The sequence below is a fragment of the Aotus nancymaae genome, unplaced genomic scaffold, assembly GCF_030222135.1.
Source record: "Aotus nancymaae isolate 86718 unplaced genomic scaffold, 86718_ANA_hifiasm-v0.15.2.pri h1tg000012l, whole genome shotgun sequence".
Lineage (NCBI taxonomy): Eukaryota > Metazoa > Chordata > Mammalia > Primates > Aotidae > Aotus > Aotus nancymaae.
Window position 1 is genome coordinate 33,039,638 of NW_026988423.1, and position 23,902 is coordinate 33,063,539.

Consider the following 23,902-nt stretch of genomic DNA (forward strand, 5'->3'; position numbering starts at 1 on the left):
GCTTCTTTCTTCTTTTTCCTTTGTCCCTGTTTTTTCTTATTTGATTAAGTGACTGTTCATTGAATTTTCTCTCCTTGTTAGAGTTCTCCCAGAATTTCTTCTCCCTTGAGGGTTACCATTTTCCTTCAAGTGCCCTTAATCTGGCATGTAATTCTCTACTATTGCTTGAAAACAAAATGCCAACTATTTTCCCTCCAAGAGATTTTTTCCCCCACATCTCTCTCTATTCTAATACGAAGAGATATTTAAAACATTGCTTCTTCCCACTCCTCTTTACCCAAAAAGTAGTCTTTACAAAATTGTTCTTTTTTCCACTCCCTCAGCTCATTTTATTGTGATTGTTTAATTCTGGAAGAGTATTAGAATCTCCCTTACAGCCTATATGGTCTATACCTTTATTTTAAGGGTTGTTATCTAGCACCTGCAATGAATTTCCAGACAGCCTACCATTAATCCATTAGATTTTAGTTTAGATTCATTGGTTGTTACATTATTTGACCATTTCATAATTTTCCCTGTTGCAGACAAGAGGTCAGATGCCAGTCTGATTGCTTATTTATCTATAATTTGTTCTTTCTGTCTAGAAAATTTAAAGATTTTTTCTACTAATTTTGAAACTTGGTAATTTTATAAGAATGTGCCTACCAACATCCAATATTTATTATATGCTGGAAACTAAACAGTTTTCATGCATTAATTCATTTTATCTATACAAGAAAACATTATGAGATAAATACTGTTATTACTTCCATTGACAGAAGAGGAAACTAGGCTCAGAGATTAAGTGCATGGCCCAAGTTCAAACAGCTCATAAGTAGTGAAGTATTGGAGGCTTCAAGTCCAAATGGTTTGTCTTCAGAATCTGTGCTATCGACCACTCACCATGAATACTTTTTTGAACTTGACTGGAAAATTGAACTTGACTGGATCTTCGTGCCCTCTGATTCTGTAGACTTAGATTTTTTTTTCAGTTGAGGAATATATCCTTCTATACTAGAGGTTTTTTTTTTAAAAAAATGCCGACTTCCTTTTGTGGTTTCTTTTGTTTCTAGAGCACATGCTTCAGATCCTTTAGGAAGTCTCCCTCAATCTACTGCAATTGGTTTCATTGTCCCTGTATGTGTTCATTTCATGCTGCTGATACAGACATACCTGAGACTGGGCAATTTACAATAGAAAGAGGTTTAATGGGCTCACAGTTCCATGTGGCTGGAGAGGCCTCACAATCATAGGAGAAGGTGAAAGGCAATCCTCACATGGTGGCAGATAAGAGAAGAGAATGAGAGCCAGATGGAAGGGGCTTCCCCTGATAAAATCATCAGATCTCATGAGATTTTTTCACTGCCACCAGAACAGTATGAGGGAAACTGCCCCATGATTCAGTTATCTCCCACTGGGTTCCTCCCACAATGTGAGGAAATTATGGGAGCTACAATTCAAGATGAGATTGGGTAGGGACACATCCAAGCCGTATCAGTCCCCCTCCTTCACTCTTTCATAGTACCATGGACATACTCCAGTTTCAGGTCTACTGAGCACATGTAATATTCTGGTTACTTATCTGTCTCCACTGATGAACCATCAGTTGCTCAAGGGCAGGTAAAGTGTCATATTCACTGATGTACCTCAAGTATCTATTTCCATGCTCAATAAATCTTGGCTATTACTAAAAAATGGAATAACCTCACTTCCAAATGTACTATGCAATGTTGATTAATACTCTAGCAAGTCCTCCAAACACTTTTCTTCTATCAACCCATGGGTATTTATCTCACAGGGCCAGCTAAGTCTATGCAATGTCTGGTTTACACCTGTATTAATCTCGTCTCACACTGCTCTAAAGAACTGCCCAAGACTGGGTAACTTAAAAAAGAAAGAGGTTTAATTGACTCACAGTTCAGCATGGCTGGGGAGGCCTCAGGAAACTTACAATCATGGTGGAAGGTGAAGGGGAAGCAAGGCACCTTCTTCACCCTGCAGGAAGGAGAATGGACACAGGAGGAACTACCAAACGCTTATAAAAGCATTGGATCTCGTGAGAACTCACTCACTCTCATGAGAACAGCATGGAGGAAACTGCCCCTATGATTCAATTACCTCCACCTGGTCACTCCCTGACACGTGGGGATTATGGGGATTATAATTCAAGATGATATTTTGGGTGGGGACACGGCCAAACCGTATCGACACCATATGTTACAGGGTCACAGTCTGCCAGCACACTCTTTTTCCCACACAATCAGACTAAAAGCAAAATAATGTTTTTCTATACTCACAATACTTTTGACACCAAATGTGTGGGTCTGTTCCACCAAAAATTATTTCCCAATTCTCCAAATACCCACTAGCTTTCCTACAATTCAATTTCATTTTCACGCTATCTACCTGGAGTTAATGTTAGATCCCATAAGTTACAGACTCAGTTCTACAAGACTGCCCCTGCTTTAGATGCCAATCACAGGTCCAGGCCTCCTGCACTTCTGACAGACTAGCTATAAATCAGGGCTTTCCAACAGCCTCTCCTTGAATTCAATAATGTGCTAGAATGACTTGAAGAACTCAGTGAAATTTATTATTACCTATTATTATCAATTTATTACAAAGGAGATTATAAAGGATACAAATGAATAATAACCAGATGAAGAGATACATAGAGTGAGGCCACAAAGAGTACTGAGCACAGGAGCTTCTCTCTTTGTGGAGTTAAGGTGCACCACTCTCCTGGAACATGGATGTATTCTTGTTCACCGACATGGAAACTCTCCAAACCCTCGTGTTCAGTGGGTTTGCACAGGCTTCATTACCTAGGCACGATTGATTAAATCATTGGACATTGGTGATTGAACTCAATCTCCAGCCTTTCTTCCTTCCCTAGATGTCAGAGGATGGGTATGAAAGTTTTAACCCTCTAATCACATGGTTGGTTCCTCTGAGAACCAGCTCCCACCCTCCAAGAGTTACCGCTTTAGCGTAAAATCTGATACAGCTGAGAAAGCTTTATTATAAATAAGAAAAGAGGCTCTGCTCACACCCGCCACTCAGGAGATTCCAAGAGTTTTAGGAGTTCTGTGCCAGGAACTAGGGAAAAAGCTCAAATATATATATGTGTGTGTGTGTGTGTGCACGTGCGCGTGCGTATATATATATGTGTGTGTATATACCTGTATATATGTGTGTATATATATAATTATTATCGTTTTTAATATCATTATTAGTTATCATTTCATTTTTGCCTAGGCTGGTCTCAAACCTCCTGGCCTTAAGGAATCCTCCTGCTTCGGCCTCCCCAAGTGCTGGGATTACAGGCTATATTTCTTATTATGACACAATATCCCATAGACTCTGCAGCACTAATTTTTAAGCACATTTTAAACACCCTGCTATTAATAGAAAATATGGAACAGTTTTTAGGAAATGTAGGAAATCCCAGAATCTCCAAAGGAAGGAGAAATCTATGCAGCCAGAGGTGGAGGGGGTCTGGAATATAAGAATAATTCTGACTGCAGAAAAAAAGAAAACGCTCATTCCACATGGAGGGTTACACACCCACAAACCACCTGCTGCCGGTCGTAAGGTTGACGCTTGCCATTTCCTTGTCTTTGCTAAAAGCTTTATGCTTTCATCTTAATTGATTAAGATTTATTTCTCTGGTATCACCACTCAAACCTTAAGATAAAGGCAAGAAATTGCACCTGGCCTCTATTTAAGCCCTCCATTTAAGACTCTGCCTCCCTTCCATTGACATTCTTCTTAAGACAGAAAAAGACAAAAATTCTCAACACCCAAAATTAAGCATATTGACAGAATCTGAGAAGACTTCCCACAAAGATGAGTCGGATGGATCCTGCCTGACAAAAGCAGCCAAGGGTGTGCGGGACGAAGCAAATCAGCTGGTCACCTTCCCATTCTACTCTGCCTTGGGGAGTGAGGTCAGCACCGGTGGTGGGAGCCAGTCCGCTCTCCCTCTGCATTGCAGGCACTTCCATCCAGAGGGTGCCTGTGCCCTAGCCCTCCTTCATACCTTCATCAGGACTTGCTTCCACAACTAACAAGAGCCTGAAGAGTCAGGAATAAAGCCGGCAGAGGTAGTGCATTGCCTCCCAGGAGGTGTAGGTATCAGACTTAAGCATGAAAATGCCCTGTCATGTCGGGAGACCAAGCTGGAGGAAGCGCTGCCAGATGCTGGGAAGTTAGCTCAGCCCTGAGTGTGCCTGACATGTGCCTGTTGACATAGAAAGGGGATTCAACGTAGCTCCAGGACCCAGAGGACACACAGGAATCCACACACTGTGTATATTAGCAACCATTTTGTTTGGTTAGCAATGAGTCTTATGGTGAAAAATGCAATTCAGAAAAAAAGAAAGAAAGGGAAAAGGAAAGGGCACATCATCTTAAAGTCTCTGGGAAATATCAGACCTCTAAAGAAGTAATTTTAATAGAATGTCAGAAGATATGGCCTCTTTGAAGTAGTAATAGGACACCTGAGCAGAAAACAGAATATGAGGTAGAAAAAAACGACACAGAGAAACATAGAAAGAAAGAGAAAAGATGAAAAGATATGAGCAAGATAATGGAAGATTACAAGCAAATAAAAAATATAATAGCAGAAGATGTTGGAACGAAAAAGTAGAATTGAAATGGCAGAAAAAACAATCAGCAATTGGAAAATAGACTTGAAAAGCTTTTCTAGAATGCAAAGGAAAGGGCCAGAACGAAAACAGAGGAAAGATGCTAGACACAGAAGACAAAGAATGCAGGTCTAGTGTGAGCACAATGGTGTCCAGAGAAATAAACCAAAGCGATGGAAACCAGCGCAGCGACTGCAGTCATAGCTGAAGAGCACGCTTTTGAGGAGGAAGCTATGCTGTTGAGACCAAAAGTGAGCACCATATCCCAGGCAAAAGCAGCGACCAGTAGCCACATTCCGGAACTCTATTGTAAACATGTGGATAACAGGAAAAATTCCTTACAACTATGCAGGTAGGAAAACCATCTTGCTTATAGCGCAACAGAAAATAAGATGAAAACACTATGCTCACTGATGTTGTCTTCCACTTGTGAAGACAGTAAGAAAACATTCTCAACCATGCAAGAACTCAGAATAGAATACTATGTACCCCTTTGGCAAACACAGAAAATGAGTGAGGAATTTCAGAACCCAGATATGAAAGTGTCAAGGTGTCATCATACTGGCAGGCAGCATTTAAACAAATTCCAGGCAAAGTTAAACCTAAGTAATTGTTTTAAACCATGGTTACATAATTAAGTGCAAATGTCAGAAGTGATTTTAAAAGAGTAAATACAGGGAGCAGTGAGAAGAAGGAGAGATGAGAACGACCCCTGAACCGACCAAAGCCCTCGCGCCGCTGCATCCCGCGCCCAGAGCCTACGTCCCGCCGCTGTCGCCACCACCATGCCCAAGAGAAAGGCTGAAGGGGACGCTAAAGGAGATAAAGCCAAGGTGAAGGACGAACCACAGAGAAGATCCGCGAGGTTCTGCTAAACCTGCTCCTCCAAAGCCAGAGCCCAAGCCTAAAAAGGCCCCTGCAAAGGAGGGAGAGAAGGTACCCAAAGGGGAAAAGGGAAAAGCTGATGCTGGCAAGGAGGGGAATAACCCTGCAGAAAATGGAGATGCCAAAACAGACCAGGCACAGAAAGCCGAAGGTGCTGGAGCTGCCAAGGGAAGTGTGTGCATTTTTGATAACTGTGTACTTCTGGTGACTGTACAGTTTGAAATACTAATTTTTATCAAGTTTTATAAAAATGCAGAATTTTGTTTTACTTTTTTTTTTTAAGCTGTGTTGTTAGCACACAGAACACTTCATTGTTGTTTTGGGGGAAGGGGCATATGTCAGTAACAGAATGTCTCCAAAGCTGCGTGGGGAAATACCTTTTCCTTCTAGTTTTGAGAGGCTTCCTCTTAGCTCCCAGGAGGAGGGATTCCCTGACTTTGACACACATGGCCACCTTGGCACACAAAAGCTTTGTGGTATGGAAAAACAAATTCTTTTTTATGTCGTCTTCTCCCTTTCCATCTTTCAGCATAGACTTAACTCCTTTAAGCCCAAACATGTGTTGGGACATGACCCCCAGTCATTGGTTACCAGTGTGTCAGGCAATCTGGACTTGCCAGTGATGCCACTGACATGGCACCTGTCAATAGAGCAGTGATTCCATTTCTAGATTGTGGATCTTCAGATAAATTCTGCCATTTTCATCTCACTTCCTGAAATCAGGGTCGGCTCATGAAAAGTTGTTAAACAACATGCTAAATGTGAAATGTCAACCCTCACTCTAAACTTTCCCTGTTCAGAGCATCAGATGAAGATTGCGTTGGGTTTTATAGTGGCTTTCTGATTTTTGGTAGTCCATCAAAGAAGGGAGTTTGAAAGTTGTTGTATACTGTTAACGATTGTGTGCCCATGTCCTGCCTGAAATACCATGATTGTTTATGGAAAGTATCTTTAATAAAACTGGATACAGTTTGGCTTAAAAAAAAAGAGTAAATACAGAGTGTAAAAAATGAATATATTGCAACCATTATCTAGATTAAAAACTAAGGAAAAGGAAGAGGGTGTATGGCAAAGTAAAAATGGTGTAAATGTATCATCTTCTGTTAGAAACGCTTTAAAAAGCAACTTTCTTCACTTTGGATAATTAAATAAATGTAGATTAAAATTTTTTTTAAAAAATCAACTATCACATCTAGATTTCTCTTGTCAACAATTAAGCATGTTCAAATCTCTATAATCCTTTTGTGTATATTTTCTTTTTTTTTTTTTTCTTTTTTTGAGAGAGGGTCTCACTCTGTTTCCCAAACTAGAGTGCAGTGGCACAATCTCGACTCACAACAACTTCTGCCTCCCAGGTTCAAGCAATTCTGTCTCAGCCTCCCAAGTAGCTGAGATTACAGGCCAGCACCACTAATGCCCAGCTAATTTTTGTCATTGTTGTTGTTGTATTTTTAGTAGTGACAGAGTTTCACCATGTTGGCCAGGCTTGTCTCGAACTCCTGACCTCAAAGGATCCACTTGCCTTGGCCTTCCAAAGTGCTGGGATTACAGACGTGAGCCACCACGTCCAGCCGTTTGTGTATATCTTCAGCCCCACATCTCCTGCTAACCTGGTGATTGCCAGTCTTGGTTGCATGTCAGAATCACCTGAGAGCTTTCTAAATTATCTCAGTGCTTGGGTCTGACTCCCATGGATTCTGATTTCATTGGTCTGGAGAGAGGCCTCAGCAATGGGTTTTTTTCAAAGCACCTCAAGTAATATTATTGTACAAAGTTGAGAACTACAATTAGCCCTAATTATGTACTCCCTTTCTCAGCAAAATTCCTAGAAGATTTTCATAAAATCTGTCTTCATTCCCTTTTCTCCTAAACTGTCCTCAAACCACAACAACAAGGTTTCTGCCCCATTACATCTCTGAAATAGTTCTTGCTAAACTGAAGGCCCAGGCGCCAGCAACTCTAACAGAATTTCCCTGTCCTCAACTGAGCTAAGCTCTCAGTGGCTGTAGGTGTGTGTTATGACCCTTCTTTTCCTGAGGCACTCTCTTCCTTTGGATGCTGTGGCTGCACGTTCAGCTTTTTCTCTTATTTCTCAGTGTCCTTAGGAGGGTCACTCTCCATATCCACAAGTTGTTGCTCCTGAAAGCTGAGTTGCAGACCCTCTTGTGAGTGGGAATCTCACTCTTAACCTCCTTCGTGAAGGACAATCTCCTGCAAGCCATGACCGCAATTTCCATCTCGGCTCTGATTATTTCCAAGTGTGTTTCTCTAGCCAACAAATGTCCTGCAAGCTCCAGGCCACACATCCCACAAGCACATGACGTCCCCTGTCACCTCAGGCTCTCCTGCATCTCTCTGCACTCATGATCCTCTCCCTCAATACACCACTGCCCATCCAGCCATCTCTTCGAGCTCTCCCTCATTTTCATGCACCAAATCCAATCCATCACTAAGTCCTACGCACAGACCCTCCTCAGCATCTCCTTTTCAAGCACTCCTGCACCTCGATGCACTGCCACCAATCCCAAGCCACACTGCTGCAATCTCTCTAGCCTCCAGCCCATCTTTGCCTCAGGCAGGTGTTGAGAGTCACAGGTCAATGCTATCTGCTTCCTCTAGCTTAAAACTCTCTGATGCCATCCCAGTTTTCTCAAGAGAAAGTATGAAGTCCTTAGCCTGGCTCCTGAGGGCTTCTGTGGTCTAGTTCTGCCTCCTCTCCAATCACACCCCACCATCTCCCCTCACTATGCATTCCAACAGTGACCTTGCAGGTCCTCAGATGTGCCGAGCTGCCTCCTGATGTGGCCTTTGGCCATTCTTCTCCCTCTGCAGAAAAGGGTCTCCCCTACCCTACATGCCCTCCCTCACTCCAACTAACTTCTTTCCATTTTTGCCTAATCTACTCAGGCATCATTTCTGCATGGAACCCTTCCCTGACTTCACAGCCCACCCTCCTGTCTACCCACCACTCTAAATGTGTGGCTATACCCACTAACCTCATACACATGTCATTTGGCTTAAAAAAAAAAAAGCACCATATTTATAGTAATACACTTATCTTTGTGTGTTTCTGACTAAACATCTGAAATGTCCCACAAGGGCAGGAACTCATTGTTCCCAGAGCCTTTCAAGGAACAAGTGCTCAGTAAATGTTTAAGGAAAACTTGTTAAAGCAAATTAAATGTAGCCTGAGAAGGATTCTGCACTTCTATATTTGAGTCCTTGTGGATGAACTGCAACTTAATTTAATAGGTAGACAAGATTGCAAACCTAACTTAGGAGTATGTGCCTGTAACAATAGCTGAGTCTTGGCCAATCCCAGCAGCCTTACTTGAACCATACACTGCTCAGTGTTCAAATAAGGCCAAGGACAAGCTGTAACCAATCCAGCTGTTCTGTACCCCACTTCCGATTTCTGTATGTCATTTCCCTTTTTTTTTGTTTTTTTTTTTGTCTATAAATCTTCCACCACGTGGCTGCTCTATATGTAGTCTGTTTGAATCTGTTAGGATTCTGGGAGCTGCCTGATTCACGAATTGTTCATTGCTTAAGGAAACTCCCTTAAATTTAATGTGTCTGAAGTTTTTCTTTTAACAAACTAAATCTAAAAATTGTTTTACATAACACAAGTCATTTTAAAAATGAAATTGTAAGAAATTACAAAGAAATACACAAAACGTAAAACTAAGGAATGTTAAATTCAACCATACTTATTTTGAATACAAGTATAAATGGTTTAAACATGTTGTCATATTCAGTGATCACATAAGGACATGTAAATTTTCATGTAATATAATAGCAAAAAAACAAAAACAAAAACACTATACAAACAAATCTTAATTTCTACCTCTTCCCCAAGAAAAAATGGAAAGGAACCTCTAAAATGTTAGCAGTTATTCTGGGTAGTAGAATTATAGATGATTTTCATTTCTTCTTTTTATTTTTCAGAATCGTCTATGTCATGTATAAAAAAATTAATCTTTTAATCAGAAAAAAGTTATATCTGTCCATTGTGTTTTCTGTTACAGGTTACAGAAAACCGAATTCAAAATGAGTTAAATAACAGGAATGTATGACTAACGTAACCGAGAAGGTTGGGTTATGATTCAATCTTTAATTTCCTTCAAATCTCTTGTTTTCAGTCCATTTCTGTGATTAGTTTTATCCCCAGGGTGACTTTCCTCATACTAGTAAAATAGCTGCAGTGGTTCCGGGCTTCCCATCCTCATAACATACAGAAGGAGAGAAGCCATCTATGTCCACTCTGATTGGAGCAGCTTAGGACATGGGCCCACTTCTGAACCAATCACTGTGGCTGGGGGATGCTGCTAGGTGATTTATCTGCAGCTGGAGCTGAGGGTACAGTCGGCCTCCCCAGAGCCACATGTGTCACCAAGCAGAGATCGAGGGCTTTTGCAAATAGCTGCAGAGGGTGTGGAAGCCTGACAGACATGTCCACTGCAAACATTTTGAAGTAAAATACTGCTTACCTAATTTTAAAAATTAAAAGGCACCATGATGCAGTGAGAACAGTGTTGGGACCATTGGGAGGCCTGAGTTCAAAGTCATCTGCCACTGACTTTGACTGGATACAAGATGATGGACAATTCTTTATCATTCTGCATGTTTCCTACTCTGTAAAATGGTGACCCAAGAGACCTTTCTCCATTGTCATAGGAAAGGAGCAGGGTAATATGGAGGCTGATACGAATTTGCAGATTTGGTGGCAGGAAGGCAAAGAAGTTGCCCCCTGAGGGCTTCTAGTTTTCAGTGTAGGTCACAAGGTCGTCCCTTGGGCAGGAGGTGAAGTAGGGATGTGAGAGGCTTGCAGGGAGTAGAGAAGGCTTAAAATGCAAACAAGTGAGACAATAAGTTTGCAAAAAATCATAGCTATACTATAGAGTTTTATGATTTAAAACAAAAACAGCTATGGATGGGAAATGCACTTTACAAATGTGAAATGGGATCATGAGGGAAACCAGTGGTTTACAAATGGGTTCACTGACAAGACATTTGCTTTGGATTTTTTAAAATGCAGGTATTCTATTTCAGTAAGACCTCTTTATAAAACTATGCACAAGGATTTTCACGTGGATCTCAAATATTCCCACAGAATTCTAACTAGTGGCTGGGTGGCATGAAAATTTACCTAACCTTTAAGTGTCATCAAGACTAAGCAACTGATGTTAAATTCAACTCAGCCTAGAGAAGTTAAGAGAACTACACAACAACAATGACAACAACATAGAGTCACGTTTTCTGAGTCAGCAGAAGGAGAGACTGACACGGCTTGGGAGTACAGGGTTAGGGATAAAGTTCAATAGGTGGCCTACAGAAGGGAGTTTTCTGCACAGTATGTGGGGACATTACTACCAAAGCCCTCTTTTTTCCCCATCTCAGGCAAGGTGGGGTTATAGGAAGTACCATTAGACTTTTCTTCAAAGTTTCCAAGGGCTTACCTCCCTGCCCCCACCCCTTCTGTTTCAGTGAAAATTGCCTGGCATCCCAGCCTTGAGGAAATTTACCTCCACAGAGAAAATAAATTCTCATCTCTTGTCCCAGCTCTCAACAAGAATAGCATAGCTGTTTCTTGTGAGCCCCAGTTTTGTTTGACAATATAAAGAGATCTGGTTAAACAGATGAAAAATGCCTCAACCTGAGTGTTTACCTCAACCCTGCCAAAGCGTTCAGCACCCCCACCACTCCACCCCCAGGCACTCCCATCTCTGCAGAGAGGATCAGGAACCTTTAGTGGCAGCCCACAGTCCTGAGCTGGCATCTTGCTACACCAAGCCACTTTTGCAATAGCAGAAGGCAGGAGTTTCTGTCAGTTTGAATTTCCTGGAGTGTACTGGGCTGTGTCACAATCTCAACGCTGTCTGGAGGCAGTTTGTTCTGTCCAATCCCTGGAATAGAATAGGAAAAGAATGGCAAGAGTGTGAGAAAGCAGTAGAAGAGCAGACTGGCAGGTGATGCTCGACAGGGTGTTTGTCTGGAGATGGGCTGGACCTGTGGGGGCTGGGATCCCACCAACGTATCAACCTGATGAACCCTCACAAGGTTCTGGGGAGCTAATCACAGGCTCTGGCAGAGTCCTCAGTTCAGGCTGACGAATGGCAATGCCTTTTAAGTCAAGTTTACAGAGCGCACAGTGAGAGGGAATTGGGAAATAATCTGAATGATGTATACAAGGTATGTAGCCAATCAGGATGATTCTGGATGAAATGTGCCATTTATCTTTTAAGTATTCAGTGTGAGGATGACTCTGATTCATCAGATGACTTCCAATCCACCCACCTCCCGGGGTTTAGCATCCTGTTCAGAGCTTTCTTTATCGTCCTCTGATCTCAAGCAAAGATCCCTAACGCTTGTCACACTGTGTTTTAATTGTTTACATGACTTTCCCCACCTGACTGAGCTCCTTGAAAGCAAGGACTGTCATCTATCACAGACCTTGACACCTAGAAGGAGCTCTTTAGATACATAGTCCTTGAATTAACCAGTTAGTTGATGAATAAAATTAGGTAATTTGAGACAAAAAAATCACAAAACGATACGTGTTAAGGGTAGTACTTGGGGTTCCCAAGAACCCCTGCAAAAACCAGATTATCTTGCATACCTATGAATCACACTCCAAATCAGAGGATTTCTTTCAACTCAATGCAGTTTTTCCCAGCTGCTTCAGAAATAAACCAGCTTCACCTCCACTTCCTGCTCTAGTACTGAGGAGGATGGCCATTCAGCTACTAAACTGTGTTTCTCCCGCTAGACTTGGTTTTAACTAAAAATCAAATGACTTCCAGAAAGACTGCTGAAGGGAGAGGAAGAAGCATGTGTAACTAGATATTCCAATAGATGGTAAGAGATATTTAAGCAAATTATTTTTACCCGGTATTTACTTTCTTTCAGGTTCACTTTGTTTTAGAAACATTGCATTGCATTGCACTGTATTGCATTGTTTCATATGGTAACTTTATTTCCATGTGCTGCCTCCTTCACTAGACTGAGTTCCTTAAAGGCAAGGAGGAGCCTTGAGTTTTTACCTACCACAGTGCTTGGTACATAGTGGTTACTCAATATTTGCAGAATAAATAAGTGAGAGTCGTTTAAGGATCTAAGATACACCTATCACTTACATTTTGCTTTGTCTTCTTTTGACATGGATGATGTTGCCTTTTATTCTTTTTAATGATGAACATGGTAATATAGACTTAGGGGAAAACTATAAACCTTAAAGGCCTTGTGTGTGGGTTTGTGTGTGTGTGTGTGTATTTGTTTTGGAGTTTTGTTTTCTTTTTTAAGCTTTTTTTTTTTCTATAGGATTTTTATTGGTGGCACCTGGAGCCACATGGAGGGGGTCCTCAGCACAGGCACTGGGTGTGGGAAATTTCAGAGCCCCCTCCTGGGGTATCACCCTTCAGGTGCTCGGGATTCAATCCTGAATTTCTCCTTCACTTCCTGCAGTGTCTCTGAAAACCAGTTCCGAGTCTTGGCAGGAATGTCACTCTCTTTGACTCGGTTGAAGAATTCCCGAACCTTGTCCTCCGGGGTATTTCCAAACTCCTTCAGCTTATCCAAGCCGCTGGAGGGGTCCACAGCCTCCGGGGCCCCCTGGGCTGGGCCTGGGCCTGGGCCTTCCAAGATCATCAACAGAACCACCACCAGGACCAGGAGCGACAAGAACAGCCTCACGGCGGGGCCGGAGGGGCACTCTGGAGGCAGAGGCAGGGGTGCAGGGGGTCAGCGGCTCCCTTCTCCCTCCCTCCCTCCACGATTCCCTCGTCTCCTCTTTGGAGTTCTCGCAGCGGGGAGGCGGGCGTCCCTCCCGGGCAGTCAGCACCAACCTGAATCCTTGCTGGAGGGCTTGGGTATTATTATTATTATTTTTTCCTCTGGAGACCAAGGCCATGGGGCCAGAGATGAGTCCATTTTAATTGCTGGGGAGACAGGGAGGGGCCTTAGAAATAGCTCCCTCCTCCCACCCCACGTGTCCCATCCAGTTTGGGCAGGAAGCCACTTTCCCTAAAACAGTTCATTGCTGGGATCCTCTGAAGAGCTGCTGTGGAGGGCACAGGGCCTCAGAGGACGCTGATGCGCTCTGTCAGCCTCTGCATGTCGTGGTCCTGTGGTGGATGGGCCCCAGCGAAATCCCTGTCCGTGGGTGGCCCGGATGATGCTCTGCCACAAACTGCTCCCAGCGTGCGTCGTCACTCTCGTGCGTGATGTATCGCTCGCCCATCTTCCCCTCCAGTTCTCGGAGGTCCAGCCATGTCTGGTACTCCTGTAACCAGGGATGGCTGAGAGATTTGTCCACACTGTAGCGTTTGCGCATCTTCACCTGCAGCAGGTTGTTGATGAGGTCGATGGCTCCAGCTGAGATGTGGCTCCAGGGGGTGGCCGGGTACATGAAGGCAGCATTCTGGATCTGGTCATTGATGTCCTCATCCTGGTTGAAAGGGAACGTGCCGCTGAGGCTGACGTACATGATCACGCCCACCGACCACATGTCCAGCAAGCGGTTGTAGCCCTGGTTGAACAGCACCTCGGGCGCCAGGTAGGCCGGCGTGCCCACCACAGAGCGGCGGAACGACTTCTCCCCGATGATACGCGCAAAGCCAGTCACACAGCTTCACCTGAGGAAACGGGTCAGCTGATGCCAGCATCAGTGAGATGAACACCAAATAGTCTAAACTGCACAAACTGCCTTCCACAAATGGTGGCTTGCCCAGAGCCCAAGGAAGTCAGATCTTAAAAATAGAAGGAAAGCCTACAGTGAAGAATGTGAGGCAGGAAAGAGAGAAAGGGAATCAAGAAATGGAACTGATCAGGCAAGAGACAAAACGGACGAGAGCAAAGATGGGTGTCACTATGTTCCCTTCAGATTGCCTCCATAGTGTGAGACCTGAAATAAAGCTGCAAGTCCTCCTAAAAATTGAGATGTCCCTTTTAAAAATGATCTCTCCAGTTATCATTGGGGCAGCTTGCTTCTTAAGGGGAGGGTCGTTAACCTTCTGCCCTCCCTTCCTAACCCTGGAGCCCCAAGGGGTATCTGTCTAAGAGACTGGTTTCCAGAGGGGGTCAGTATTCCTCTCTTAAGAGCCCCCAGAGCAAATGACTGAACAGATTAGGACGGATTAGACAGATAACAACCCAGACCTTTTTACAAGCACATTTTTCACTCGACACTCAAATTCCCTTCTGTGCCCCACAGTCTCACACAACCCGACGACTGGATAGTATTACTGAAATATCTTTGCGCCAGCCGAGTGCGTGGAACTGTGCAAAGCCAGATGTTCTTGTAACCCTGTTTTACTGAGTTATTTATATCCATATAATATTTGACATTTCCTGTGTTGTTAAAGAGTTGGGGGCCTTGACGTATTTTTAAGAGAACAGTGCCGACTTTTCATTTTTTTTTTCTTTGATGCCCAGGACCAGAAATTATTATAAAGAAGGGCTGTATTAAACACATGGCTAGATACCTAAAATCAACTTTATTTTAATGCCTTTCATCTTAAGTGATCTTCATAAACAGAAAGATGCTAGAACCATCTAGAAGGAGCATATGAATTAAGCCCACCATGCAATGAAAACATATGCCCATGGGCCTAAAATAAATCAGCCAATAGACAAAAATGTTTAATAAGTATTGGAAATATAATCCACATTTTTAGGACTAAACTTTATGGAGTCTTAATACATGAACTATATCATCTCTTTGAACTTGATAGATATAGAAAGGGCTGGTTAAAGTATTTTCAGACTTAATAAAATATTAGCTGGCAGATTTCTCTGGCTAAATGAAATAATGGAAACTTTATAGAGCTAAAAGTATTCGGTTGATCTCAAGTGGTAGTAATATTTAAACTATATGTGAAAGTTGATATCCTAAGGTAATCATTCTGTTTTCTTTGTTTATTGTAAGGATCCATTCACAACATATTATTTTTGTTTTTGAGATTCCCACATTTTAAAAAAAGCTTTACCTCATAGAATGTGGCAAAAGGGGATGAGTCCTGGTTTACAGCCAATTCTTGACATTTCTGGTTGCTCAACACTGAACACAAGGGCCACTGAAACACAGGAGAAGTAAGATGTAAATTGGTAGGGGTCTCTTTAGTTTTCAGAGTTGTTTTATAAGCTTACTCAAAACTACCTATGTTAGAAGTTTAAAAAAATAAAAATAAAAAGACCAGCTTTCTTTCCTATAAGCCAAGAAGGTGTGCATATGTTATTGTGCAGAGAAATTTCCAAAATAAATTCTTTCATCCACTTTGTGTCTTATTCCTGTGCACCACTTTCTGCCCCCGACTCCCCCCCACCCCCACCACACACACACACACACACACACACACACACACATATTCTCTACCTCTCCTCACTCTCTGAAACTGAGGGCCCTCCTAACTAATCAAATCCCTCCCCTAGTTTAAGAAAACAAGATGCCACAATCTGCTGGGGCCCATCTGAGCACAGTGAGTCTGCCCACTCCAAAGCAGCAATCAAATCCCCTGTAAATCCTCTAAGCTGTGATAAGTCTCTCGTGTTCACATAACAGGTCGGATTCTCTTGGGGCAGATAAGACAGGACAGCCGTCCAGGACGCAGGCTTGCTCGTCCGTGGGGCCAAGTCCCCAGCCCTGACCACTGGCCATATCGGATTCTGCACTCGATGATTCCAGGGCTGCTCCACTGCAGTTGAAATGGGGGAGGGAATGGGGAAGGCCAGCACACTCTGAACGACTGATAGGTTTTATTCTGGATCTGCGGCTCTCACATTCTTCTAGACCCTCCCTAGGCTGCTAGTCTCTGGCTCCCAAGTCAAGATCTTGCCCCATCTTCTGAAACTTTGATTACTTTTTCCTTCCACTCTTGTTTACCTACCATTCTTTTCTTTGAAAGACTCTCAGTCCTTTTTCCCCCCACAACATATGTCTTCCATCTTTGGTTCTTTCCTATTTACTTCAGAGCCTTCTCCTGACTGCCACTGACCTCTATGGAACTCCATTCGGGCCACCTGTGATTCATTGGGAGAACAGGCAAACATACCAGGAACCTGTTCACAATAAATGGGCCCTGGTCACAGTGTTGGCACAGAGGTAGAATTCTGTTCACAATCTTCTTCCATCAGCTTTCAAATCCACACCTGCAGTATCTTCTCACAGCAGCATTTTATTTTCTGAAGTATGAATTTTCAGTACCAAATGCAACCCTCTATTTCATCCAGCTGCATCTAATGAAACAAAGACTCAAGTTCAAGAGCTATTTTCTCCAGAAGATCTAACCAAGTTTTTCACAGTCACAAGTAATACCATTAGCCCAGCAACTTCTCTGAGAAAATTGGACTAATGGATATGGATGACTTAAGACAACTGATCAATACCATGCAGAAGACATGCAAACAAAAAAGATATAGTCCTGGGATTGGTAGCAGTAAAACTCCTGAATATGAGAACAGAATATTTAAGTCTAAAGCATGACATCCACAGTGATAATAATAATAATGATATTCATTTTAGAAGAGTTAGGGGATATCTCTTTGGAGCATCACAGATTCTTGCACACGATGGCTGAACATAAATAAGGAAACATGTGCCCAGAGCCTAGTGTGGTGCCTGTCATCTAATAAGCACTTTATAACTTACAGTCAAATGGTTGATTATTATATCAGGAATAGGTGGAGTCTCATCTTCAAATAAAGAAATGGAGGCACAGAAAGAAAACAGTGCCTTCTGCTGGGCAAAACCACCTCTCCTTACTCCTACTCCTAATCCTTATTCTCAGAAGCAATGCTGTCTCTTACAGTGGCCAGAGCAGCCACTTTTCAACTCCCAGTTCCCATCTTATCAGCACAACAGTCAGACATGGTTAAAAAACAAACATCTAGTTACCAGATGTCCCTAACATCTGGCTAAACCCATAAAACTATCCTCTACCACCACTACCTCCTTTCTAACTCCAAAGTATATGGGGGAAGTAAACTTATGAAATCTCTGATGTCGTGAAATAAGATCTTGACATATCCATCTTTTTTCTTTTTTCTTTCTTTGCTTTATGCCATGATTCTTTCCTCAACATTCAGAGGCATCCACATGGCCATAAGGAGAATTTTGATTTCTATAACAAAGAGGATAACAGAAAATATATTTTAATATTCCATTCTTTTTAAAGTTCTCATAAAAGCATCTAGGAATCAAAAGGAAAGGTCCAAAGTGCACAATGGCATAAAACGTGTGCCAGAACACAGGGGGAGAGGGAATCAGAAGACAGGAAAGTGATCCTATTCCCATCCTAAAGAGATGTGATGATGGTAATCTGGGTTGGTTAGAGGAACAAAGGTGATAATGCCAGGACCCTGGAATGTGTCAGTGGCCAACACAATAGAATTAAACCTTGGGGATGGGAAGAGAGGGAGGAGCCCTCGTACAGACAGTCAAGTCCCATCAGCAGCCACTGCACGAGGGACCTTGGTAGAAACAGAATGCAGAAGACTATGCCATTCAATTCAAGAAATGCGTACCAGCTGACCTCAGCTCTGTCAGGTAAGAGCCTTCTGTCAACAGCTTCCTGCAAGAGGCCTGTGTCTCCTGCAATAGAAGCATGCCTTGCTGGGCTTCAAGGCTTTGCTGAGCCCCAGCATGGACACCAACTCGTGAATGTCCCAGAACGTGCATCTGACCCATAGATCAGGATGGGTTGCCTTACTCTTAACCAAGCAGAGATGACATAGAAAGAAAAGCCCAGCGCTGGTCCTTGGCTGTATTTAGACCAGGGTTTGTCAACCTCAGCACTATTGATACTTGGGGCTGGGTAATTTTTGTCTTGTGCATTGGAGGATGCTTAGCAGCATCCCTGGTCTTCACCCACTGGATACCAACAGCATGCCACCACCCCCTAGTTGTGACCATCAAAACATGGAGGGGTGCACTATCCCAGTTGGAAATAATTATCTGGACAGTTGGGAGACCTTCCCATATTACACTGAATCTGTACCTACATTCAGTACCCCAGGGAAAGATATTAGATTCCTTGCAGCTGACCAGCAAGACACTGTTTCAGACACTATCTCAGTAAGTACCTCTGGCTTAACAGTTTCAAAATATCTGAAACACTCACTACTTTCATTAATGCTGTAACACACACACACACACAAATGTTTAGAGATATGGTGTAAACCAACATCAGCATAAGGTATTTCTTTTCCTAGTATGGTAATAAATACAGTAGTTAATTGTAAAGGGGAAGTTTGTACTAGTTTAAGGTGTTAAGGAGCCGTAAGAGGAAACTAGGTAATGAAGAAATGAGTAGTACAAACCTAAAACTGGGAGAAAGTCTAATACAGAATTAGAGACTGGGGGCGATTTCTGTGGAATTGACAATTTCTTGATCATATACTTAGGCAAGTATCAGTTTGGTGCAAACGTAATTGCAGTTTCTGCCATTACTTGACTTTTAATGAAAAATTCTCAATTACTTTTGCACAAACCTAATATCATCATTGTCAAATATTTATTAGTAAGTTCTACCACCTACCAGCTGTATTACACTGAAAAAGTTTATTAATTTTTCTAATGCTTTTTATTTATCTGCAAAATGGAGACATAATAACCTACTTTATAGGATTGCAGTGCAGATGAAGTGAGCTAAGTCATTCAGGCACTTAGCTCAGAGCCCAACACATCATAACCCCTCAATAAAGTTAGCCACTATTGCTATTTTCAGTCTGATGGATTCATGGATTGAAGCTACATGTGATGGCAATTATAATATTTTGCACAACATGTTTTGAAGCTTTGACATATAACATCTTCACCCAGCCTTGTGACATAACACAGTGGTCAATACACCCCTTTAACTGAGGAATCAACTGCCAAAGGTGAACCAGACTTGCTGCAGACACAGTACCTAGAACTCTAGGCTAGGTCCTCAGATTCCTACTGGAGTTCTCTTTCACTAGGTCACTTTACACCATGCTGAGTCTACACCCTTAAATCAGTCAGGATGATTCCAGCTTACTCAGACGGCTTAAACAAAGTTCTGTTTGCTCATATAACTGAGCATCCAGAGACTGGGCAGATTCTAAGTCCATGAAATCAGGATTCTCCCTACATTTTGCTGAGATTCTCTCCATCTGCCTTCCTCTGGGCATTGGCTTTGTTCTCAGAGTAGCTTCCCCCATGGTCATAAGGTAGCCACAGGCAGAAACTGAGGCAGAGAGGGAGCAAATGGCTACATATGGCTCCTCTTAAAAGCAAGAGAGAATGTTTGCAGAACCTTCTGCAATCTTTACCTCAAATAGAATGAGGGCACATGACCACTCCTGAACCAAATGTTTTCAAGGACAAACGTGCTCTAGTTTACATAGCCAAACCTTAGCCCATGCTTGAGCTAAGGATGGCTCCTCCCTGCCTGAGATACTCAGGCAGTGTTGGGAAAAGGTATGCAACATGGCATGGTTCCCTCAGGAAGAGAAGAAGAGGGACTAGAAGCCAGGTAGGCCTTCAAACACGTTATGGTGTTCAAAACTAAATGGCTTCTTATCAGGGACATTGTCTAGCTTCTACATTCTTTGGGGCAATCATCCAAAAACAGGAGTTTGAGATGAGTCTGATAAAGCCCTCAATAAGGAAGTGATATTTGAGGGTAGAGGAGGTCTGAGAGAATTGAGGGAATCATATACCCCAGAAGAGATCCTGGAGAACTAGACAAAAAACAGAAGTCACAGGTCTGAATGAAGAGAAGCTGAATGCACAAAATCCTCAGAAAGATGAATATTCCTTGTAGATGAATTCCAAAGTCTTGGCCATCCCACCAACTGCTTCACGGTCTTTCCTGTCATTTAATTTGCTCCAAGTAACAAAAAGCAGCTCTACACCCTTGGTTATTCAACACATTGCAGGGAACTTGGCTCATCAGCTTTTTATGAACAGTTTCTTCTCTGAAACATCATAAATCTTTAGCAGTTCTTTAAGTGTTAGATTTACTTTTTGTTTCCAAGGTTTAGCAGCAGCTCATCCACAGATACTACCTTGTAATGGCCTGAAGGCATCCCCTGAGAACAGAGATAACGAGCTGAGAAAAGCTTTCCTTACATGCTTAGGAAAAATGACTTCAAGAAAATGCTTTCTTCCTGGGTTCAATCCTGTCCTGAAAGTCACTTCTCTGCATGTTCTTGCAGAAGGTGGAGAGGGGAAATCCAGTGGCATCCAGAGGGGAAATAACATCCTTATAGGTCAAAGAACAAAAGAGAAGGAGGGAAAGGCATGGGATGAGTGAGTGGGATTTTGCTACTACACTATTTCCTGAGTACACTCAACTGCCTGCCCAGACCTCACACCAAAAGGTAGGAGGGGACAGCTGCAGGAGCCATGTGAACCTTCCAGGTCCCCGAAGGACACCAGGACTGCAGTCCTGCGTGCACACAGCTTCTGGGCTCCATCTACCCTCCCTGCATTCCAGCACAAGACCCCAGGTTCTCATCACCCTGGGTAGGTGAGTGCTGAGAAAGTTTATCACCAAGAGGAAGGAACAGAAGCCTGAGAAGCTGACCATGTAGTTCAAATGGGTCAACTCCATGAAGTTCTGCCCAGACTCTCCCAGATGACTCACTGCCACTACCCCCTCAGACATACCCACTCTCTCCATCACTGAGTGCAGAACAGTTCAACCAGCATGTCTGTAGCCACAGCCCCTAGAAACTCGGGCACTGACTCAAGTCTCCATGAGCAAATTCCAAAGCTGGAAATGGGGCAAAAAAAAAAAAAAAAACCCAAACAATAAGAAGAGGCCGCTTGTTTGTGAGATTTTCCCCAGGCCCACTGTTTCGTGCATGTGAGGACCTGTGCCGGGTCTGGGGTCTTCACCTAGTGAGAGGCCTTAGGTAGGCTGGCCAACAGGAGACGTTGTTGGACAGTTCTAGCAGAGGTTCCTCCTCAGTCCACACATGTGCTCACTGTTCATGCGCACTCCAGCCTTCTGTTTCTGTTTATTTGTCTTGAGTTGTGTTGTTTTATTAACCAGAAACTTGAAAAGGAGGCTGTCTTTGTTGTGTTGCCATTTGGCAGAAGACTAGAGGTTACAGTAGCAAGTAGAGCCTAAACATTTTTTTTAATCTCCATGAAAGTTGCTTCCAGATAGAAAAACTATATCCGATTCCCTGACTCCCATTGAACCTCTGAAGGACTTCCCACACCTTACCTTCAAATAACAGAACCTCAGCCAACGAAAATGGAAAAGCATAAATTTTTGCACGTAAAATGAAAAATCAGAGAGTGCAGACAGGACTGTGTCAACAGGATATTTTTAGCCATCAGTGAATTTTTTAAATTTAAAAATGTCCTCTGCACATGGAGCTGGGATGTGCTTTTTAAGATCTTTACTGCCCTTAGCTGTCTCACCTCGTTTTCAGCAGTGCATCAGATCCCCATTTAAAACACTTAGGACCTAGTGTGGTGGCCCATGCCTGTAATCCCAGTAATTCGAGAGGCTGAGGTGGGAGGACTGCTTGAGCCCAAGAGTTCGAGACCAGCCTGGGCAACATAGCAAGAATCATTCACTACAAAAAAATTTAGACATAAAAAAGACTAGGAAAACAGAGGCCCAGATGGGGGAGAATGATGTACATAAGCTCTCAGTTATTGAAAAGCAGAGTGAATATCTAGACGCAACAACTTCCTGATAACCACACCTCTTAGGGCAAAGTCTTTATCATCATAACCAATTTCATCTCTCAGTATTCACTCATTGGCTCTCTTCCTAGAAGTCAACCATCATTGTCATCCCTTTATTGTGCATTTCTTATGTCTTTCTCATCACAGCCCGAGTTCCTAATCTCTATGCTCAAAGAAAAAAGAAATTAAGTGCAGAAAGAGTCCTCCTGCAAGGTTCTCAGAAACTCTGTCCCTGGATTCCAGCATAATGGCTTTGAGACAGAGGGTGACTGTGATTGACGGGCTCTGGTGGGGCTCACTTGTCTCCAGCCCCGCCCCTTGGGCCAGGAGAGGAGATGAGTGAGCAGCTCAATCTTCCCTCTATTTCCCCCAACGGTCATGGGTGGCTAAGTCCCAACAATCAAGCTGTGGCAGTTAGAGGCCGGAAATGGAATCCAAGAAGAGAGACTCAAACTTACCCACCATGGAGAACGCAGTGTGCCTCGAGCTTTTCCAGGTCCCAAAGCCCCTGGTCAGGTTTGCATCTGAACAGATCCTCTAGGGCTCAGATGGCCTGTTTTCTTTCCTGAACTCCTTTGAGCTGTGTCTGGATCCCCACTAGCTGGTGCTGCTTAGACACTTTCCAGAAGCCATCCTGAGCTTCCTACAGAACTGACTCCATAGGATCAAGTCGTGCACAAAATTCTGGCCTGAGAGTCAGGTCATGTGGTCCCAGCCTTTCTCCTGACCACATGAAAAACTCAGAAGACACATTGCTTCACTTTTGTCTTCAGTTTTCACCAACTGTGACACATGACAAATCTGAAAGTAGAAGGACAGAGTCCTATAAACCCAGTGACAGAGATGCCTTTTGCCAGCACCTAATATTCAAGAGTTCTTTTCTGTGGCTAGTGCTGCCTTTGATCAAATAATACATGTGTATGGACGCTGTACAGATGACACTAATACTAATGCCTACATGGTCAAGACTGGGGGCTCAAGAGAGGCAACTTTTCCTAATTACTAATACAGGAGTAAGGAGTGAGTGAAAGACTTTTTAAAGTAGCTAAACAGGATTGTTTATAAAATGGACTAATTTCTAAGGCCAAACACAATTCACTTCTCAACATACCACAATGTGTGTGCACATGCATGCCTGTAAGCTGAAAGCTTTTTTGCATTAATAAATAGTTCAAGAATACTATGGGGTTATCATGTAGCCTAGTTTGGTTTAAAAGTGAGTCAGCAATCAATCACTTACACTTTCTGTTTTTCTGATAAATGGTAATTTATGAATACTTCCCTACATGGAGACTGATTTCAATGCAAATAGTTTAGCAATTTTCTTATTAGATGTTTTTCTGGTAATGTTACTGTTTTTCAGAATAAGTAGACTTGGGCAGCTACAGCTACTAAAAGCTGTGGAATTTGGTATTATCATATTTTAACAATTGAAAGAGAATATTTAAGATAAAAATATTTATTAGTAGAGCTAATATTAATTCAGAATTAAGTTCCAGATACTGTGCTAAGTGCTTTAATATATAACATAATTTAACCTTTATTAGAAACCTTCAAGATGGTTGCTATTACCTATTCTTACTTCAATGGTGAGAAAAATACAGCTTGCAAATGTTAAGTAACTGTCCAGGGTCATGGAGCTCATATGAAGTGGAACCCTTACACAAGCCTAGGTCTGTTTAGCCCAAAGCTAGAATCTTCACCAATATACCATATTGCC

At 42.7% G+C, this 23,902-nt stretch overlaps 1 protein-coding gene and 1 pseudogene across 1 annotated transcript; both read right to left on the reverse strand.

The window, feature by feature from the left end:
- Nucleotides 1-12,923: 12,923 nt before the first annotated feature.
- On the reverse strand, nt 12,924-13,549 carry LOC110568347 (apolipoprotein C-I-like). The gene is made up of 2 exons (XM_021671110.1): nt 13,501-13,549; nt 12,924-13,225 (listed from the first exon to the last, which is right to left on the reverse strand). The coding sequence occupies exons 1-2, from the start codon at nt 13,547-13,549 to the stop codon at nt 12,924-12,926; spliced, it is 351 nt and encodes a 116-aa protein (XP_021526785.1).
- A 42-nt stretch (nt 13,550-13,591) lies between these two features.
- Nucleotides 13,592-16,167, reverse strand: LOC105729646 (serine/threonine-protein kinase D2-like; annotated as a pseudogene).
- Nucleotides 16,168-23,902: the final 7,735 nt, after the last annotated feature.

Coding starts and splice junctions, on each gene's coding strand:
- LOC110568347 (XM_021671110.1), bottom strand. CDS start 13,549: ATGAACTGTTTTAGGGAAAGTGGCTTCCTGCCCAAACTGGATGGGACA. Junction 13,226..13,500: donor GCCCAAACTGGATGGGACAC/GTGGGGTGGGAG, acceptor CTCTGCCTCCAG/AGTGCCCCTCCGGCCCCGCC.